This window comes from Mustela erminea, chromosome 1 (genome assembly GCF_009829155.1).
Source record: "Mustela erminea isolate mMusErm1 chromosome 1, mMusErm1.Pri, whole genome shotgun sequence".
Taxonomy (NCBI): domain Eukaryota; kingdom Metazoa; phylum Chordata; class Mammalia; order Carnivora; family Mustelidae; genus Mustela; species Mustela erminea.
The window spans coordinates 128,675,346-128,692,412 of record NC_045614.1 but is presented as its reverse complement, the minus strand read 5'-3'; the positions used below and the strand labels follow the sequence as shown (position 1 = coordinate 128,692,412).

General features: G+C 37.2%; 1 protein-coding gene across 7 annotated transcripts in view; it reads right to left on the bottom strand.

The window, feature by feature from the left end:
• Positions 1-17,067, bottom strand: part of PDCD10 (programmed cell death 10) — a 42,374-nt gene that overhangs the window by 17,650 nt on the left and 7,657 nt on the right. For 3 of the 7 annotated variants that reach the window (XM_032341821.1, XM_032341808.1, XM_032341810.1), the window contains exon 2: positions 5,390-5,597. In XM_032341821.1, the coding sequence (XP_032197712.1) occupies positions 5,390-5,485 (96 nt within the window). In that variant the 5' untranslated portion in view covers positions 5,486-5,597. The remainder of the gene's footprint in view (positions 1-5,389; positions 5,598-17,067) is intronic. The other 4 variants (XM_032341820.1, XM_032341818.1, XM_032341815.1 and 1 more) reach the window with 2 other exon arrangements.

Here is a 17,067-nt window from a genome sequence, read left to right as displayed (position 1 = left end):
AGGCTTCATTATGCATATGATACTCCCATTAGCCAGGGAGCACTAGGCATAACAGGCACATATCTAGTTTTTGAATTGAACTTAATCTCTCATCCATAAATTTATCTAAATTATTCTTAAATCTATTTATAATTTGCAGCCTGTAATACTTAGTGCAATATGTTTTTATCTTCCCTAATAAAAAGTGCTTCCCTATTAGATCTTTAACTAGTGATAGATGATTTGATGATAAAATCACATTCACCTTACCGTTCATGACAGTGTAAGGTTCTGGCAGTATCTTAACAATTATCATTTACTTAGCACCAGTAATGAACTTTGTTACATATTTTCATAAAGAGCATCTCATCCTCACAATCTATAACTAGTTATCATCAACTCTATTTTATAGAGGCAGAAATTCAGTTTGTATAAATTTACCTAGTATTCAACAGCTAGTGCATACAGAGGCAGGATTAATAAGAAAACTGTCTGGCTCTAAAACTTGTGCACAAGTCACTTAATGCTACCCTCCCTCCCTGAATTCACCCTTTCCAGACTGGCATCAACTCCCTCACTGAAACTCTTCAACTACTTAAGAACTAACAAATTCCTGAGTTTCTACCACGTGCAAGTCAGTGTGAGAGATACAAAGAAAGATATTACAATCCTGGAACCCCAGAAGATCATTTTAAGTAAGCAGGTACATGGAAACTGATGGGATCACTGTCAGCTGAAGTAGAAAAAAAAAGTCTTTATGGAGGTGAGATCTGAACTGGTCCCTGAAGAAAACAGCCTCTTAAAATCACCTTCCTGGGCCATTTGCCCACTTACGGGTTTCTTCAGGGTTGGTTAACACATGCGGGAGTAAAGTTTTTATTTGAGTTTAGAACAGAAAAGAATTTCCATTTTGTTTCTAATACTTCCACTAATTAGTCCAGTAATTTTTTTTTAAAGATTTTGTTTACTTGACACAGAGAGATACCACAAGTAGGCAGAGAGGCAAGCAAAGAGAGAGGGAGAAGCAGGCTACCCGCTGAGCAGAGAGCCCGATGCAGGGCTCGATCCCAGGACTCTGAGATCATGACCTGAGCCAAAGGCAGAGGCTCAACTCACTGAGCCACCCAGGCACCCCAATACAGTAATTTTTTTAAGATTTTGAGATAACAGCTGTTGCTTAGGATGGATATCTTTAAAGAGCCAATGCAATCATTTCTTAGTAGTATTTGATTCTGAATTCGAAAGAGGAGGAAGAAACATACAATTACTAAACCTTGCATTAATGGGTATCTGGATAAAAAGAGGCCTTCCTCGGGCCTCAGCCATCTATGAATTCCATGGCACCAGTAAAAGGGTAAAGGGAAAAAAGAGAATAAGCACAAGAGAAGAGGGCACCTAATCTCATTTCACCAAAAAAAGTAAGGAAAGTGCCTCCTGGAGTCCCAGCTAGAAGAAAGACAGGCTGAATGAACTTAACAGAAGGGCTCTCACCCCACAACAACACATTCTTCCTATTCTGTTTTGTGAGCTCCTCCTGTAATGTATACTTGATAGCTTCTGACAGCACTATTAACTGCAAACTTGGTCAAATTTAACTCTCCATAATATTTATAAAAATATTTCAAAAGCTTACACAAAATTTTGATTCCAATCAGAGTACATTCATTGCACTGGTCCCTCCAAAGGTATCAATCAGCTCATCACTACCTTATTTTCTAGTTATCAAACCCAACTCCTACACCCATAACTGGAAAAAAAAAAATCCATTTAACTCCTTCGTTACTTAAGTTTTGTAGGTCTCATATAAAATCTTTTGAAAGTATTCCTTCTTGCTGACAACCTTCTCCCCTCACCATAAAAACTATTGAGTCTATCCTTAAAAGGAATCAAACAGGGCCAAGACACAAGAAAAACGGGCACCTCGGTGGCTCAGTTGGTTAAGCATTCAACTTGATTTCAGCTCAGGTCATGATCTCAGGGTCCGGGGATGGAGCCCCTAGCAGAGCTGGGCATGGAGTCTGCTTGTCCCTCTCTCTCTGCCCTTCCTCCTGCACATGTGTGCACGCTCTCTTTTTCTCTCTCTCTTAAATAAATAGACAAATCTTAAAAAAAGAAAAAAAAGAAGAATAAAAGGTACATCTCTTATAACTCAAATGAAAATGAGTAGTCAGATAAAAAAAAAAAAGCTAGAAGGTAAGTAGATAGACTCAAGAGGCCACCTATTAACTTTTGTGCTGCCACAGAGAAGACAAATGCAGTAATGTGTTTTAAACATATTAAATGCAGTAGTGGTTTCTAAAATAATCTGTTTCTGGGGTTGCCAAGTTGTCCAGCAAAAAAGGTAAGAAGAGTTACCTATTATAAAAATGTTTCATTAAAAATTGCCTACTAGAATGTAAAAGTCTAGGGAATGATCACAATGGATCAGAAAATTGCCCAAAGACTTCCGAATAATAGCTCTACCTGGTACTAGTCTCAGTACTACAACATGTTAAGTCTTTTACTTTACAGAGTTATGAAAAATAAATATATTACTGTTTATCATCAGTTTATAAACAAGGAAAGAAATATAAGACTACATAGCCTAGAGTAAGGGGCGGAGCAGTAATTCTTATGCAAGATATTAACTATGATCACCTTTGGATGATGGGACTGCAGATAAAACCCATGCCTTCACTATGGAGAGGTATGTTTACTATGCTTCAATTTTGGGGTTTGATTTTTTTCTTTTAATTAAAAAAAAAAAAAAAAGGTTAGGTATCTGAAGTTAGAGAAATAGTCCCAGATTTCATTTGCTTGTTGGAAAAAATTAAGAGTTGTATATTCTGCTGAGTTGGCAGAAATAACTGTTGGATGCTTCTGAATAGAGTATTAATTACTTACTCAGAAGTACCATTTTTGTATCATTTATAAACAAGCCTAGAAACCCTGGTGATCTAAAATTTATATTTGGTTGCAAGATTTTTTATTCCTATCTCAAAACACAATACAGATTCTTTCAGAAATTATACTTCACCTTAAAATAATTCCTCTAAAAAGTCACAGGAAATGATGATTCATGGTGTGTCTTTTCCTGGAATGAAGAACTGAACTATACTTCACTTCTCCTCCATACGCACGGAATCAGTAGAAAGTTATACAGTACATGAGAACCTGATCTAAGACTTGTCACAAGCCTTCTATAAACTCATTATTCCATAAGGTAACCAGGAGACCTATTTCACAGTACATTTACAACACATGCAATATACTTGGACTCTGAACTCTGCAGCAGCTGATTAAATAACAAGACTAACCCTTTCTCAGCTATCTTGGCACAGCTTCATTAAGTTTAGCAAGCATCAAACTCCCAGAATACCATAAATAACTTCCCTTTGTGAGCTGGAGTAACAGTACTAAAATCTCCCAGATGTAAGGATGCTACCTAAGGATACTACCTAAATATCTGTTCTACAAGTTGACTTCAGACCACCATTGTTACTATTACGGATGTTATGTTAGGGTGAGAATGTATAAGTTTTTTAACTCTTTCAATACACTGTGGACAAAATTAAGTATATCATTTAGCTCCAGAGTTAAACATTCATCCTTACTGATACTATTTTCTCTAAATTAATTTCACAAACATTTTATCTTTAAATCTGTATAGCACAAAAAACCAAACTAAATTCTAATTTCCCCATTAGATCTGTAGAAAAATCTATGTTTGAACTACGGTTAAATACTAATGTTTAACTGACTAGGTATCTTATTTATTTATTTATTTAAAAGATTTTATTTATTTATTTGACAGACAGAGATCACATGTAGGCAGAGAGGCAGGCAGAGACAGAGAGAGGAGTTAGCAGGCTCCCCGCAGAGCAGAGAGCCCCATGTGGGGCTCGATCCCAGGACCCCGGGACCACGACCCGAGCCGAAGGCAGAGGCTTTAACCCACTGAGCCACCCAGGCGCCCCTTAATTATTTTTTTAAAAGATTTTATTTACTTATTTGACACAGAGAGACAGTGAAAGAGGGAACACAAGCAGGAGTTAATTTACTTTTATACAAGCCAGTTTTTGAGTTTTCTTTTATGCTCTCTGAATCTAATAAGACTATTTGATAGATAGCATTTAGAATTTCAAAATATATGTCTGAAATGGCAACTAGGTCCATGATTTCCAAGTTGAAGAGGATGAATCACTCCTCATTGTCCCCAAGACCTAAGACCACAAATGCATCAAATACATTATTATTAAACCTACTGCAGGATAAAGGGCTTTGAAATCCAGAATCTTATTCTAATATAAATACTTTACAAAAAGGAATAAAGTCATTGGAAATAGTGAGGGTTTCCAAGCTACAGCAGCAACAATAAGGTCAATGGCATGGAGAGCTTTATAACTAAATAGCAAAACAAAAAAAAGAAGACCCTAATTAAATGTACAGAAAGGCTAAGGGTGAAGCCACTGAATTTGGAACCCCAGATTTTAGTTCTAGGTAATTTCAGGAACACCATTTCACATACTAAGAACTTGGTTCACCATTAAAAGGAGGGACATGATTAAATCCTTTCTAAGGAATTTCCAGCTCTAATTCTCTAATACCTTAGCGTATTAACATTAAATTAAAAGAAAACCCAGGGGGCGCCTGGGTGGCTCAGTGGGTTAAAGCCTCTGCTTTCGGCTCAGGTCATGATCCCAGGGTCCTGGGATCGAGCCCCACATTGGGCTCTCTGCTCAGCAGGGAGCCTGATTTCTCTTCTCTCTCTGCCTGCTTCTCTGCCTACTTGTGATCTTTGTCTGTCAAATAAATAAAATCTTTAAATAAATAAATAAATAAAAGAAAACCCAAAAATGTATTAAGTCCTAGAAAAATCCCTCAAATAAAAAGACAACTACATCTTCTCTAGATACTAAAGCAATGGTATCTTCCATTTATCAGTAAAAATATGTTTTGTCTCTACTGACTAGAATTCATCAGGATATTTTTGTGCCTGCTCTTCCGGCTACCTAAAATGTGTTTATCCCAAACTCAACTGTCTAACCCTTATTTACCTCTTTTCGATCTTAGCATATATGTCTCATCTTCGGTGAAGTTGGTCCTGACCCCTAAAGAAGGTTCCACCAGCTATTTTATTGAACATTTGATCTTTGGTAACTTCACAGGACTCACCACAACTTTCCATTTATGTAATTACTTGTATTCTCTTGTTCAACGTCTGTCTCTCCCTCTATAATGAAACCTCCAGATGGGAAGCAATATATCTAGGTTCCTCCCTCCCTACTGTTTTATGTCCAGTCCTCGTACAATGCCTAACATACAGATAAAATTCATTTATGTGTTTGTTATATGAAGGAACAAACAAATGAATAAATGAGGCAGGCATCAAGAATTGAAGAGATCATATGAGAAATGTTTACCCACTTACCTCATTAAACACAGGATACATGACTGCATAAAGGGGCATAGAAACCATGGAAGTGGTCTCAGCTTCATTCTTCATCTCTTCCATTGTCATCCTCATTCAAAAGCCAACTACAGTAGAAAAAGCAGTGCTAAAATGCAGAGGAATCTTCATTCACTACAGTATTTCTTCTCTTTTTTGTGATAAAATAGGGCACAAAATATATACTGACCTGGTAAAAGGAAAGAAAGAACAGAGATTTACTCTATGAAGGGAAAAGTACAAATACCAATAGCTTTCTTGGCCAGTGTCTCTCTTATGAACAGCTGATGTGTTAATATATCTTGCTTGTGAGGATACCCTTAATCAGTAACACACCTCTATTCCTCCTCAGACTCAAGAATTTGCCCTTTCTTACAACTAATTTTCCCTCACTAGGTACTAATTCACAGAGCTGTGATTCATGAACCCACTCATCTTTAACTGAGAGTGCTCCCTGAAGCACCATGGAATAATGAAGCATCTAATTCCAACATATATGCAATCAAAAAAGTTAATACAAGAAATTATCAACAAAGTAGAATTATAGCACTTATATATAACATAAAACTATAACTATGAAATACAGAGAGCATAAATGTTTATGGAGAACTTCATTAAGCATTAGGAAAAAAGAATTAAAGGTGTTTAGAGTAAAATCTTTTGCTAATAATTCACTGATTTTGCCACCTAAAAATAACAAAAACATAGCCAACCACCAGAAATATAAGACAAATCTTTAAAAAACTGGGAAGTCTATCAAATGTGGTCTATTTGGGGATAAAATGTTATTTAATTTTGCCAGTGGTATTTCTGAATCTTTGTCCAAATCACACAAAAACGAAGTAGAAAGATCCATAGACACTGATAATTTGGCATTAAAATACTGAGAATTCAACAATATGAGAGAAATTTGGCCTTGAATAGTTAGTTGAGGAAGTATTTTTTTTTAAGAGAAAGCAACTGTATTTATTTCCTTTGCTAGGCTAAAAAATGAGCCTAATTATAAAGTGAGAGAGTAATATTAGTGACATATCTGTATTTCAAACAATGTATATTGGTAAACATATTTTAAAAACATCAATTTTTATTAACTTCTACCATTTATAAAGCATTTTCAGATGATAAAACATTTTTCACACGCTTTTAGTCCTCAAAATTACATTAACTGTTATTCTAACCTTACAGAAAGGCAGGTTCTGAGATGATAAATGATTTGACCAATAACAATATGCAGAGGCCCAAGACTTGATCCTAATACTCTCAATCCAGACCTAGTAAGTCTGCATTAAAAAAGAAGAAAAAACAACTAAGTTTGAAGTAGAGCCAAAGAACCTCAGCTCATCTACCCAAGAAAATACTCAGAAGTTATTAATTCACTGAATAAATTTATGTTTAGCCCTTACTCTGTAGAAGATGCAGTGGAGGGGTGATTAAGATGTGGTCCTTATCATTAAAACTTATCTGGGCCGGGCTGCGGAAGACCTGAGCAGTTTGAAAGATACAATCAAAGGTCTCAGTATGCAGAGCTTCAAAAAGCTCTAATAACCTGTCCCATTTGAGAACTGCTTACCATCGCTTCTCGGCCTTTTGGCTAAGATCAAGTGGAGAACTGCTTACCATCCTTCCATAATCCTTACCAGTGAAGGGGAAAAGGACACCTATGGAAACCATTTAGTCCCATTTCTGGTAGTTCTAAATATGGAAAAAGTTTTTTGTTTTGGGGATACAAGCTGCTCACTAACCTCACAGAACCAAATCAATAAATAAAAATAAGGCCAATTCCCAAGTTTATTCTATAGGGTATTAGAAAACCATTACCTGATCAAATTAGTTATTTAAGCAGACTGCTTTGGTCATACTGTTAAGGACAGAATGGAGGAACATAAACTGAGGGCAGAGGAAACTTAAGAGACCTAGTAGAGTTATACAAAAGACCCACTGGACCTAAGCAAGTAGCAAGAGGAAGAAGGTTAAGTATCAATTGTGAATCCGCTGTATCTATTTAACTACTTAATTGGCCATTTGGTAATCTACTTTTCCACTTTAGAAATAAATTATGAATACTTTTTCACAGTAAACTTGGAACAAAAAAAAAGAAGCTGAAATGCAGGGACAGCAGTCAAAATGAAAATGATGGATACTGGATGCACAGTATAGACAGTAATTGAAGGCATCAGTATCAATGGAAAAAAATAAGTGAGAAATAGAACAGGGCTGACACCAGAACTTGACGAGCCATCTCATGGGGTAACAGAAAGGAAAAAAAATCATTCGTTTGTTTAATAAATATTTATCCATTACCTATACAGAATTAGGCCTAGGACTAGCTATGGAGCAGTGAACAAGACAAGACAGTCTCTGATCTCATGGAGCTTATAATATGAAAGGAAAGCCAGAAAATGAACAATTGTCAGTACATACAAGGGAGAAGTGCAGATGCTGTACTGCTATGGGAGAATTGGGTGACAGAACCAGCATCACAGAAACCAGGTGTTTCAAAGAGAAGGCCGTCCAGAGTTTTAAATGCTCCTGAGCATAGTCAATAACTTTTAAAAAGTTATGGGATTTCTTGATGAGGTCATGTATAATGCTCACAGAGTAATGTCACTTGTATACTGGGGGAAAGAACTACCTACCTGCAGGAACTGACACAGTGAGGTGGTGAGAGAGGTGATTTCAATAAAAACGGGGTGAATTCCCAAAGTAGTCTCAACTGGATTATTTTTGTCTTTTATGTTTTTGAACATGTATGTAGTATCCCTGCATATATAAAGGCAGACAGAGTGAAGGGATCCATAAAAGTAGCTAGAGTCACTCAGAATCCTGCTGGCACCTACCTATCTAACCCACGAAACCTGTTCAAATACTTAATTTTTACTTTTTTTTTTTTTAAGATTTTATTTATTTATTTGAGAGAGAGACAGTGAGAGAGAGCATGAGCGAGGAGAAGGTCAGAGAGAGAAGCAGACTCCCCATGGAGCTGGGAGCCTGATGTGGGACTTGATCCCGGGACTCCGGGATTATGACCTGAGCCGAAGGCAGTCGTCCAACCAACTGAGCCACCCAGGCGTCCCAATTTTTACCTTTTGTAAATCGTGGCATTGAAATTTCTTTTAATTGAATCAATAGTACTGTCCCATGTCAGGAGTTTCACTTAAGGTATTTATGATTCAAATTTAGAAAAACCAAACATATACATATATTTCTTGCCTCTAAAACTAACTTACAGTACTAGTAGCTACTATGTCATCAAAAAGAAAGTGTTAAAGGGGTGCCTGGGTGGCCTAGTCGGTTAAGCATCTGCCTTGGGCTCAGGTCATGATCTTGGAATCCTGGGATCAGCCCTGCATCGGGCTTCCTACTCAGCAAGGACTCTGCTTCTCTTTCTCTGTTTCTCTCTCTCTGCCCCTCCCCACTGCTTGATCTCTCTCTCAAATAAAGTCTTTAAAAAGAAAAAAAGTAAGTATGATAGCAATATTTATTTATTTTTAAAGATTTTATTTATCTGACAGAGATCAAAAGTAGGCAGAGAAGCAGGCGGGGGGGGGGAAGCAGGCTCCACGCTGAGCAGAGAGCCCAACTCAGGCTTGATTCCAGGACCCTGGGGATCATGACCCAAGCGGAAGGCAGGCAGACGCCCCAACCCAGTAAGCCACCCAGCCACCTCGTATTATAGCAATATTATGAGCTAAATAGGTGTCTGTCTTACATCACATTTATCTACCTTTTAATACTGTTTCTATGGAAAATGTTTAAAGAACCAAGTTACAACTGAACTTCTCAGAACACACATTCACAAAACTGGGGCCACTCATAGTTTCATCAATGTTTACATGAGATTAAAAAATCAACAATTTCAATAAGGCTTTTTAAATATGCCAATTTTAGTTCAAGATGAAATATGCTGCCATTTCTTCTACATGCTTCTTTATTTGAAATGGTTCAATGGACAAGCTATAATTACTCCAAGCAACAAGGAGCCTGTCAACCTGAAGAGCAAGGGTCAAACTGAACTGAGCAAGAGCCTGAGGCCCTGCCCCTTTGAGAAGGTTTCTTCGTTTCACCATGGGTGTCAGCAGGCCCAGGGCAGGTGGGCAGCACATTACCAGTTTCAACTCCCTAAGGGATACTGGTTTCTGAGGTAAGCGCTCATCATTCATGCAAAGCCAACTGAACCCCTAATCCCAAATCTGGAAAGGCCTCAAAAAGTCACCTCATCTACCATGCAGTACAACAGAAACCACAGTCCAAAAAATGACTTGCCATGGTTATAACTGCTAAGTAATAATAAATAAAAATTTAATGTGGGTATAGTGGCAACAAGACAAGAACAGTTACTTAGTTTCCCATCTCCAATGTGTTGCATTAGGGAAAAAGTTTTCATTTCAAAGTAAACTTTGTTTCCCAAGGAGATAGCATCACAACATTTTTAAAAAACCAAAATCACAGACTTCAATAACTTAAGACAAAATGTATACTTTTAAGCACACTTTTCTTCAAAAATACCCTCTGTATATGCTAATACCATACAAATAGAATAAGCAACCAATTCATTTATACTTTCCCCCTTATTTCCCTTAATGTTCAAAACAGCAGTACTTGAATGCTGTACAGATGCTTAAGTATTAAACACTTCGTGCACTTAAGACAATTACTATTTCTTTTTTCTTTTTTTTTTTTTCTTTTTTTTTTTTTTTTTTTTTTTTTATTTTTTTAAAGTTTTTTTTTTTTTTTTAAGATTTTTTATTTATTTATTTGACAGAGAGAGATCACAGTAGACAGAGAGGCAGGCAGAGAGAGAGAGGGAAGCAGGCTCCCTGCTGAGCAGAGAGCCCGATGCGGGACTCGATCCCAGGACCCTGAGATCATGACCTGAGCCGAAGGCAGCGGCTTAATCCACTGAGCCACCCAGGCGCCCCGACAATTACTATTTCTTTAAAGTGAAGGGAAAACAGGGGAGCCTGGGTGGCTCAGTGGGTTAAAGCCTCTGCCTTCGGTTCAGTACATGATCCCAGGATCCTGGGATCGAGCCCTGCATCGGGCTCTCTGCTTGACAGGGAGCCTGCTTCCCTTCCTCTCTCTCTCTGCCTGCCTTTCTGCCTACTTGTGATCTCTGTCAAATAAATAAAATAAAAATCTTTAAAAAATAAACCTTAAAAAAATAAAATAAAGTGAAGGGAAAACAAAAATAGGTTCTTGGGCATTCTACTGCCAAAGTCTTAGTCTTGGGAGTTTCTGTCCTGACCTGCCCAAAGAACCAACAGGAGTCTGTTCATTTAAAGAACTATACTCAACTGTATCTTACAGATCAGAATCAGCATTTCCTGTGAGAGCCTCATTTTAATCCATCTGGGCAGGAGATAATTCTAGAGCTAAAGTTATTTACTCAAATATAAGGAGGGGATAAGCAAAGTCCATGGTACTGAAATATGCAGTTCCTGGAGAGAAGAAGAAGGCTCCTAAATAAATTCTACCCTTAAGACATCTGTAGGCAGGTGTAATTGTCTTGTTTTTCTTCAGAGTCAAATCCAAAACTTAGCCCTCTCACCTGGTCTTAAATTCTTATAATTCCTTCATTCTCTTTCCTTGAAGTGGGAAAGAACAACTGATTGATTTTGATTATACCCCCAACCAACTCATGAACATTTAGCTAACAGAAGTTCATTCACTCTGGAGTAAGCAAAATTCATGTTTATGCCAACATCTGTATTTCTTTTTCCCAACAGAGACATCAGTCAGTGTAGAAGGTACACAGTCGACAATAAATGTTTGTTGAATGAACAAATTAATGAGATGAGAGATGGGCAATTTATAAGCTGAATCAGTCTTGCTAATACTTTCCAAATATCAAGCCTAGCAAAATAAAACACAGAAAGCTAATTAATTCTATTAACAAAGTCTAATTTACCAGTCACAGTTACCAGATTTTACTACTTCTTGCTATCCCAAGCTCTTCCTAGTATGGTAGGCTAAGAGAGTATTAGCATCAGATGACTGCAACTAAAATCAGAATTCCAACAGAAATATACATGAAAACCAAATAAAACTAAAGAAAATACAATAATCACAGATTATACATTCTAATGTCTTTTATTAGGGCTGCTACAGTATCTTTTAGATCATGGGACAAAACTGGCATTTAATTTAACAGTTCACAAAATTCTCAAAGTGCAAGAATTTCCAACATAGGTTAGCCTTGCCTTATACATAAGCAAGATCCAAAAACTTATCCAGCTTTCAGCATAAAACAAAACTTTCTCTATGGGAAAGTGTGCAGGAGTAGTGTAGTTTCCAAATGGATGTTAAGCCATCACAATCACTTCAGTCCTTATTAAAAACATTCCCAAGATGACTCAATCAAAATCTCCAAGATAGGGTCCATGAAGCTATATTTTTAGCAGACAACCCTGACGATTCTCATGAACAGGACAAGCTGGAAAACACTGGTAGGGAAAGAACAGTGCCTAGAGAGTTAGAAAATCTACCTGCCAAGGCCAGGCTCAAGGATTTGGGTAAAACGAAGTACCTGAGACAGGGGTTCTTTTTGGTTCTGATTTTGTGGAAGTTTCCCTTAATCACTGGACTTGTTTTCTGAACAGAAACAAAGAGGGAATAAAAGTCTATCACTTTAAAGACTCTGGTATTCTAAAATTTCAGTGATAATAAAATGTCATTACTGTGATCTACTACAGGTTCAAAAGATCTCATGGGAAACTAAAAAAAAAAAAAATTTTATCAGATCACAAAAACTATTTATGAATTCTAGTAGAAAAAGCCTGCCCAATAGTAGGTTGATTCAAGGTTTCAAATACCTGACACACTCCGCGTTCTCTCAAGCACCTCAGATCGTGACTCATACCTATCAGCCTCGCAGCGAAACTGAATTTATTCTAAGGCTTTGTAGCTCAGTCTGGCCATTTAGCACCCCTGAAAAAGGTGAGCCTTTGATGATCACAACCTACCTTATAGGGCCTTCTCACCTCAAAATGTAGCCACTTTTACAAGAGACAAAATACTTCGAGGAGAAAGCTAGGAAAAAGGGAGGCAGAGGAATAGGGCTGAGTAGATCCCACTTAGCCCCAAATAAGCTTAAAACCTTCAAGATATACCTACATCTCTCTCCTTCCTCTGCAAATTATATTTTCTATAATCAAGGTCTTCCATATGTAGCTTTCTTTTTTAATAAGGGTATGTGGAACTCAACCTCCCTGAGCATGCACTACAACTAGTTCGGTTTTTACAGAATTTTGCATTTAGGGACATCTAGAAACAATTCCTTCTTAATGGTTAAGTGTAACATAGGACACTCTGCCACCATATTGTTTACATATATCAAAATTTTTTCTAGATATCTTCAAGGTATCCGTGGAGAATATGCACACAGCTACAGAAGAAAAGCCTAAGTATTAGGTCCAAAAGTAAGGGCTCAATGCATACTGTCATTATAAACCATCTTACCTCTAAGCAAGGCACTTCACCTCTCCATGCTTTAGTTTCTTTTTTAAAATGAAGAAAAACCAAGCTGCATACTTGTAAAAGATGAGGTGATTTCTAAATCAAACCATAAAACCTCTATATTAAATACCTGTAATTTACTAAGCACTGTGTTTTTGCACTTTTAAATAACTATTCAAAGAAAGCACACATTCCACTATGAATTATCACTTCACTGGAAGGTCTAACCTCTCAATCAAAAAAAAATTTTTTTTTAAAGATTTTATTTATTTACTTGACAGAGACAGAGAGATCACAAGCAGTCAGAGAGGTAGGCAGAGAGAGAGGAGGAAACAGGCTCCCTACTGAGCAGAGAGCCCCATACGGGGCTCGATCCCAGGACCCTGAGATCACGACCTGAGCCGAACGCAGAGGCTTTTAATCCACTGAGCCACCCAGGTGCCCTCAATCAAATTTTTAAAGGCACCTCTTTGTTATAACACAATTTCCAGGTATCTGATACCACTAATGGTTAAAGGACTCCAGCGATGGTTTGTTAAAAAAACAGGATAAAAAAGATAAGTCTTCAGTATCTCTGTAAACATGATTGGCCAAACAAGCATTTGCTAAGCTGTTAATTAAGAAGTAAGTTTCTAACTAAAACATCATCTGAAAGCTAAGATGTCTTTGAAAACAGGTAAGACTGGCAAATTAAAACACAGTGACCCATAAAGGAAAAATGCAAAATGTAAAAGTGCTCTAAATTTAACTCCATTCTTTTATCTTTCTTTGTTAATTCCCATATGTTGTCACTGATAAGTTTCTTTACTAATAAGCACACTTGGTTCTAAACATAAAATTATAAATCAGTCACTTAAAACTTAATGATTTTTTCTGTGGAGAAATAAGATTCTAAGAAACACTTCAAAATCCACAATGTTACCTACAAAAAAGAATAGGAATGTTTCTACTATACTTAGCTAACATTAATAGCACTGTCATTAGAGAGGTGAGTAATAAGCACAGTGATTCTAGAACCAGAGCTGCCTAGATGCAATCCCAGATCTACCACTTACTATATGGTGTGACCTGCAGCAAGTTATCTAACTTCTCTGTGCTACAGTCTTCTCACCTATGAAATGAGAGTAAGTCTCTCTCTTAAGGCTGATGTGATGATTCAACAAGTTATTACAGATAAAGTGTTCAGAACAGTGCATGGCACACAATAATTATTCAATATTAGCTATTGTAACAACATTTTAACTGAAGATGAAATTTCAGATCTCTTTCTAGAAAATCAGGTCTCCTGTACAATCATCTAGCCAGGGAAATCAAGGATGCCTGAGAGCCAGATAAAGAAAGGTAAATGATTTTAAGCCTCTTTAAAACAGTGGAACTATTGTTTGCAAATAAAATCTTTTATCAAAGAGAGATAAAACACACTCAACTGTTCATCTGTCCAATAAATGGATGAAGTAACTAGTTTACCAGCTTCTAGTCTCTCCTTCTCATAGCTCTTTAGCAACTCTCTCTCCACAGCTGTAAAACTACTGCTCTAGGACAATCAGGACACAAGCATAATTTAAAACAAAACAAAAAAAAACAAACAAAAAAAACAAAGGCATTATGAAAAACAAAGGGGAATGAGTGATCCCAAAAGTAAGGTTAAGTGCTGGCAAAAGCCTTTCTGGGCCCAGATTTTTCTATAACTCAGTTCTATGTCTCAATCTCTCACCAATAAATTTACCCTTATGCTTGTCTTATGCCTATGCACTTAAGAAACTTAAATGTTAAGACCCTAAAATTTTAAAGTAAAAACAGCCATTATATATTATTTCATCCAATCTCCAAATTTTACAACTTAGAAATGTCCACAGAAATTCACATTAAGAAACTGAACAGAACGGCGATAGAGATTTTAAACAAATAAGCTACAGAGCTACTATAGCCTATTGTCCACCAAATGAACTACTTCTAGACTAACCTGCCCTGACCTTTACATCATCCATGGGTCAGTCAATCTGCTTACAGCCAACCCCCAAATTCCACATGGAGTGTTTGAAGACTGAAGCCAGCAAGAGTGGGGCTCTGATTTAAAGTGGTACTAAGCAGTACAAATTTGTGGATTTTCAATTTGGTGCTGATGAGACCTCTTGACTCACTCACCTTAAAAGTTAACTGCATCATGTCAGTGTATGAATTTGCATATTTTGGATAGCACAGTTTCTTGTGGGGATGTGGGAGTATTGTTTCTTAGTATAGAAATCTATAAAGTGGACAAGAATTAAGTTTTTCTACACACAGATGGGACAGTACAGAGCAGTAAGTATGCTCTCAAATTTGAAACAAGGACCTGAGTTTCAATTTTTGCTCAGCCGGGCGTTATTTAAGTTATTCATCTCTCTATACTGAGAAATTAATGAAAATATTGGAGCGTTCACCTGACATTGTATTAAGAGTATTAAGGAGTACATGGTTATTAAGAGTAAGTGTTTACCTTACACCTTACATGGTTATTCATATGAAGCAGTTATTCATACAGTGGCTGACACACAATAAGCATTTAATTCATATTGTTACATTTTATTTATTTATTTTAAATATTTTATTTACTTGACAGAGGGACAGTGCCCACACACAAACAGGGGGAGCAGGAGGATGAGAAGTAGACTCCCTGATGAGCAGGAAGCCCAACACAGGGTTGGATCCCAGGATGCTGAGATCATGACCTGAGCTGTAAGTAGACACAACTGACTGAGCCACCCAGATGCCCCAGTCACTGACATTTTAGACAGAATTCTATGAACCTGACAGCAAAAGGACTGAAACTAGGGTGAGGCCAAACAAACCACTCAGAGCACAAAACCTGGCTCTGACCTGCATGACACAGAGTAAGTGCCTCCTTAAATTTTGTACCCTAGGCCCCTCATTTACCTCACACTAGTCCACAGAGGCACAGCACGTACACAATGACAACCTCTTACTGGTATCCCAACATCAGAAAGGTCACCTTACATAGCGTATTTTAAAAACAATTTTCTCCTCCATTTGCCAAAATGGAGGCATAAAATACTTGGATCACCAGATAAAAGTTACATATCGTCCAAAACAAGCTACATAGTCTTAGAATACTTAAAAGAATCTGACCATCAAGCCTATGTTAAAAGTACTTTTTATTCTCTTCATGTGAACAGATCAATTTTTTTTTAAAGATTTTATTTATTTATTTGACAGAGATCACAAGTAGGCACAGAGAGAAGTGAAGCAGACTCCCTGCTGAGCAGAGAGCCCGTTGCGGGGCTCGATCCAGGACCCTGGGATCACGACCTGAGCCGGAGGCAGAGACTTTTACCAGGTGCCCCAACAGATCAACTTTAATAGAGAAAACTGGCCCAGAGGCAGACTGGGAAACACACTGAAAATAAAGATGCAATCAAAGACCTCAAGATAATTCATAAAAGGGCATAACCTATAGGATAATATATAGCTGAAAACAAAACCAAAGGGCTTGTTACCTCCAAAATGCTTAATAGGAAATGGGAATAATAAAAGTAGCCAACAACTGGCTTCCAAGATATTTCTGCACAAATAATTCAGGAGAAAATAGTCCATCTCTTTAGTTGCGACAATCTTCCATTTTTTCCTATTCCAATGCCTAAATTTTTGTTAAAATCCTAGTCTGAACAAAATTAAAATGAAAACATTTGTTGTAGGGCAGGAAACAAATTCAACCCCTTGAATATGTGCATCTTTTGTTTTAAGTTCTTAACCTAGAGGCTCAATCAAATAATGCTCAGCTGAGTAGCCATTAGGTGTCTGAGGTACATCTTTCTATTTTCCTTTTTACTGGTATTTGTGATCTCCTGTTTTAATTTCTCTAATACGATACTAAAGCTTTCCTCTAAAATCCCTTAGAAATACAACTAAACTTAAACCTTCATACTGTTTCTATGCTCTCTATGCTTGAAGGTACAATTTAAGGAGACTGTACCACATGGGTTAGGCCCACCTGCCCTGTATCACTGACAATCTTAGATTCCATTTATCTTAACGACTCTTAATTGCCTAAGGTCCTCTACCAAATGCAAAGTGTATTTTCTTTACCTTACCTTACAAAATTTCTTTGCACCAATACACTGCCACAAGGCACTCAAATGTTGATAAAACTGTGAGCTCCAGATAACAAATTCACTGGGTCATTTGTTTAAAACTAGGTGCTAATACGG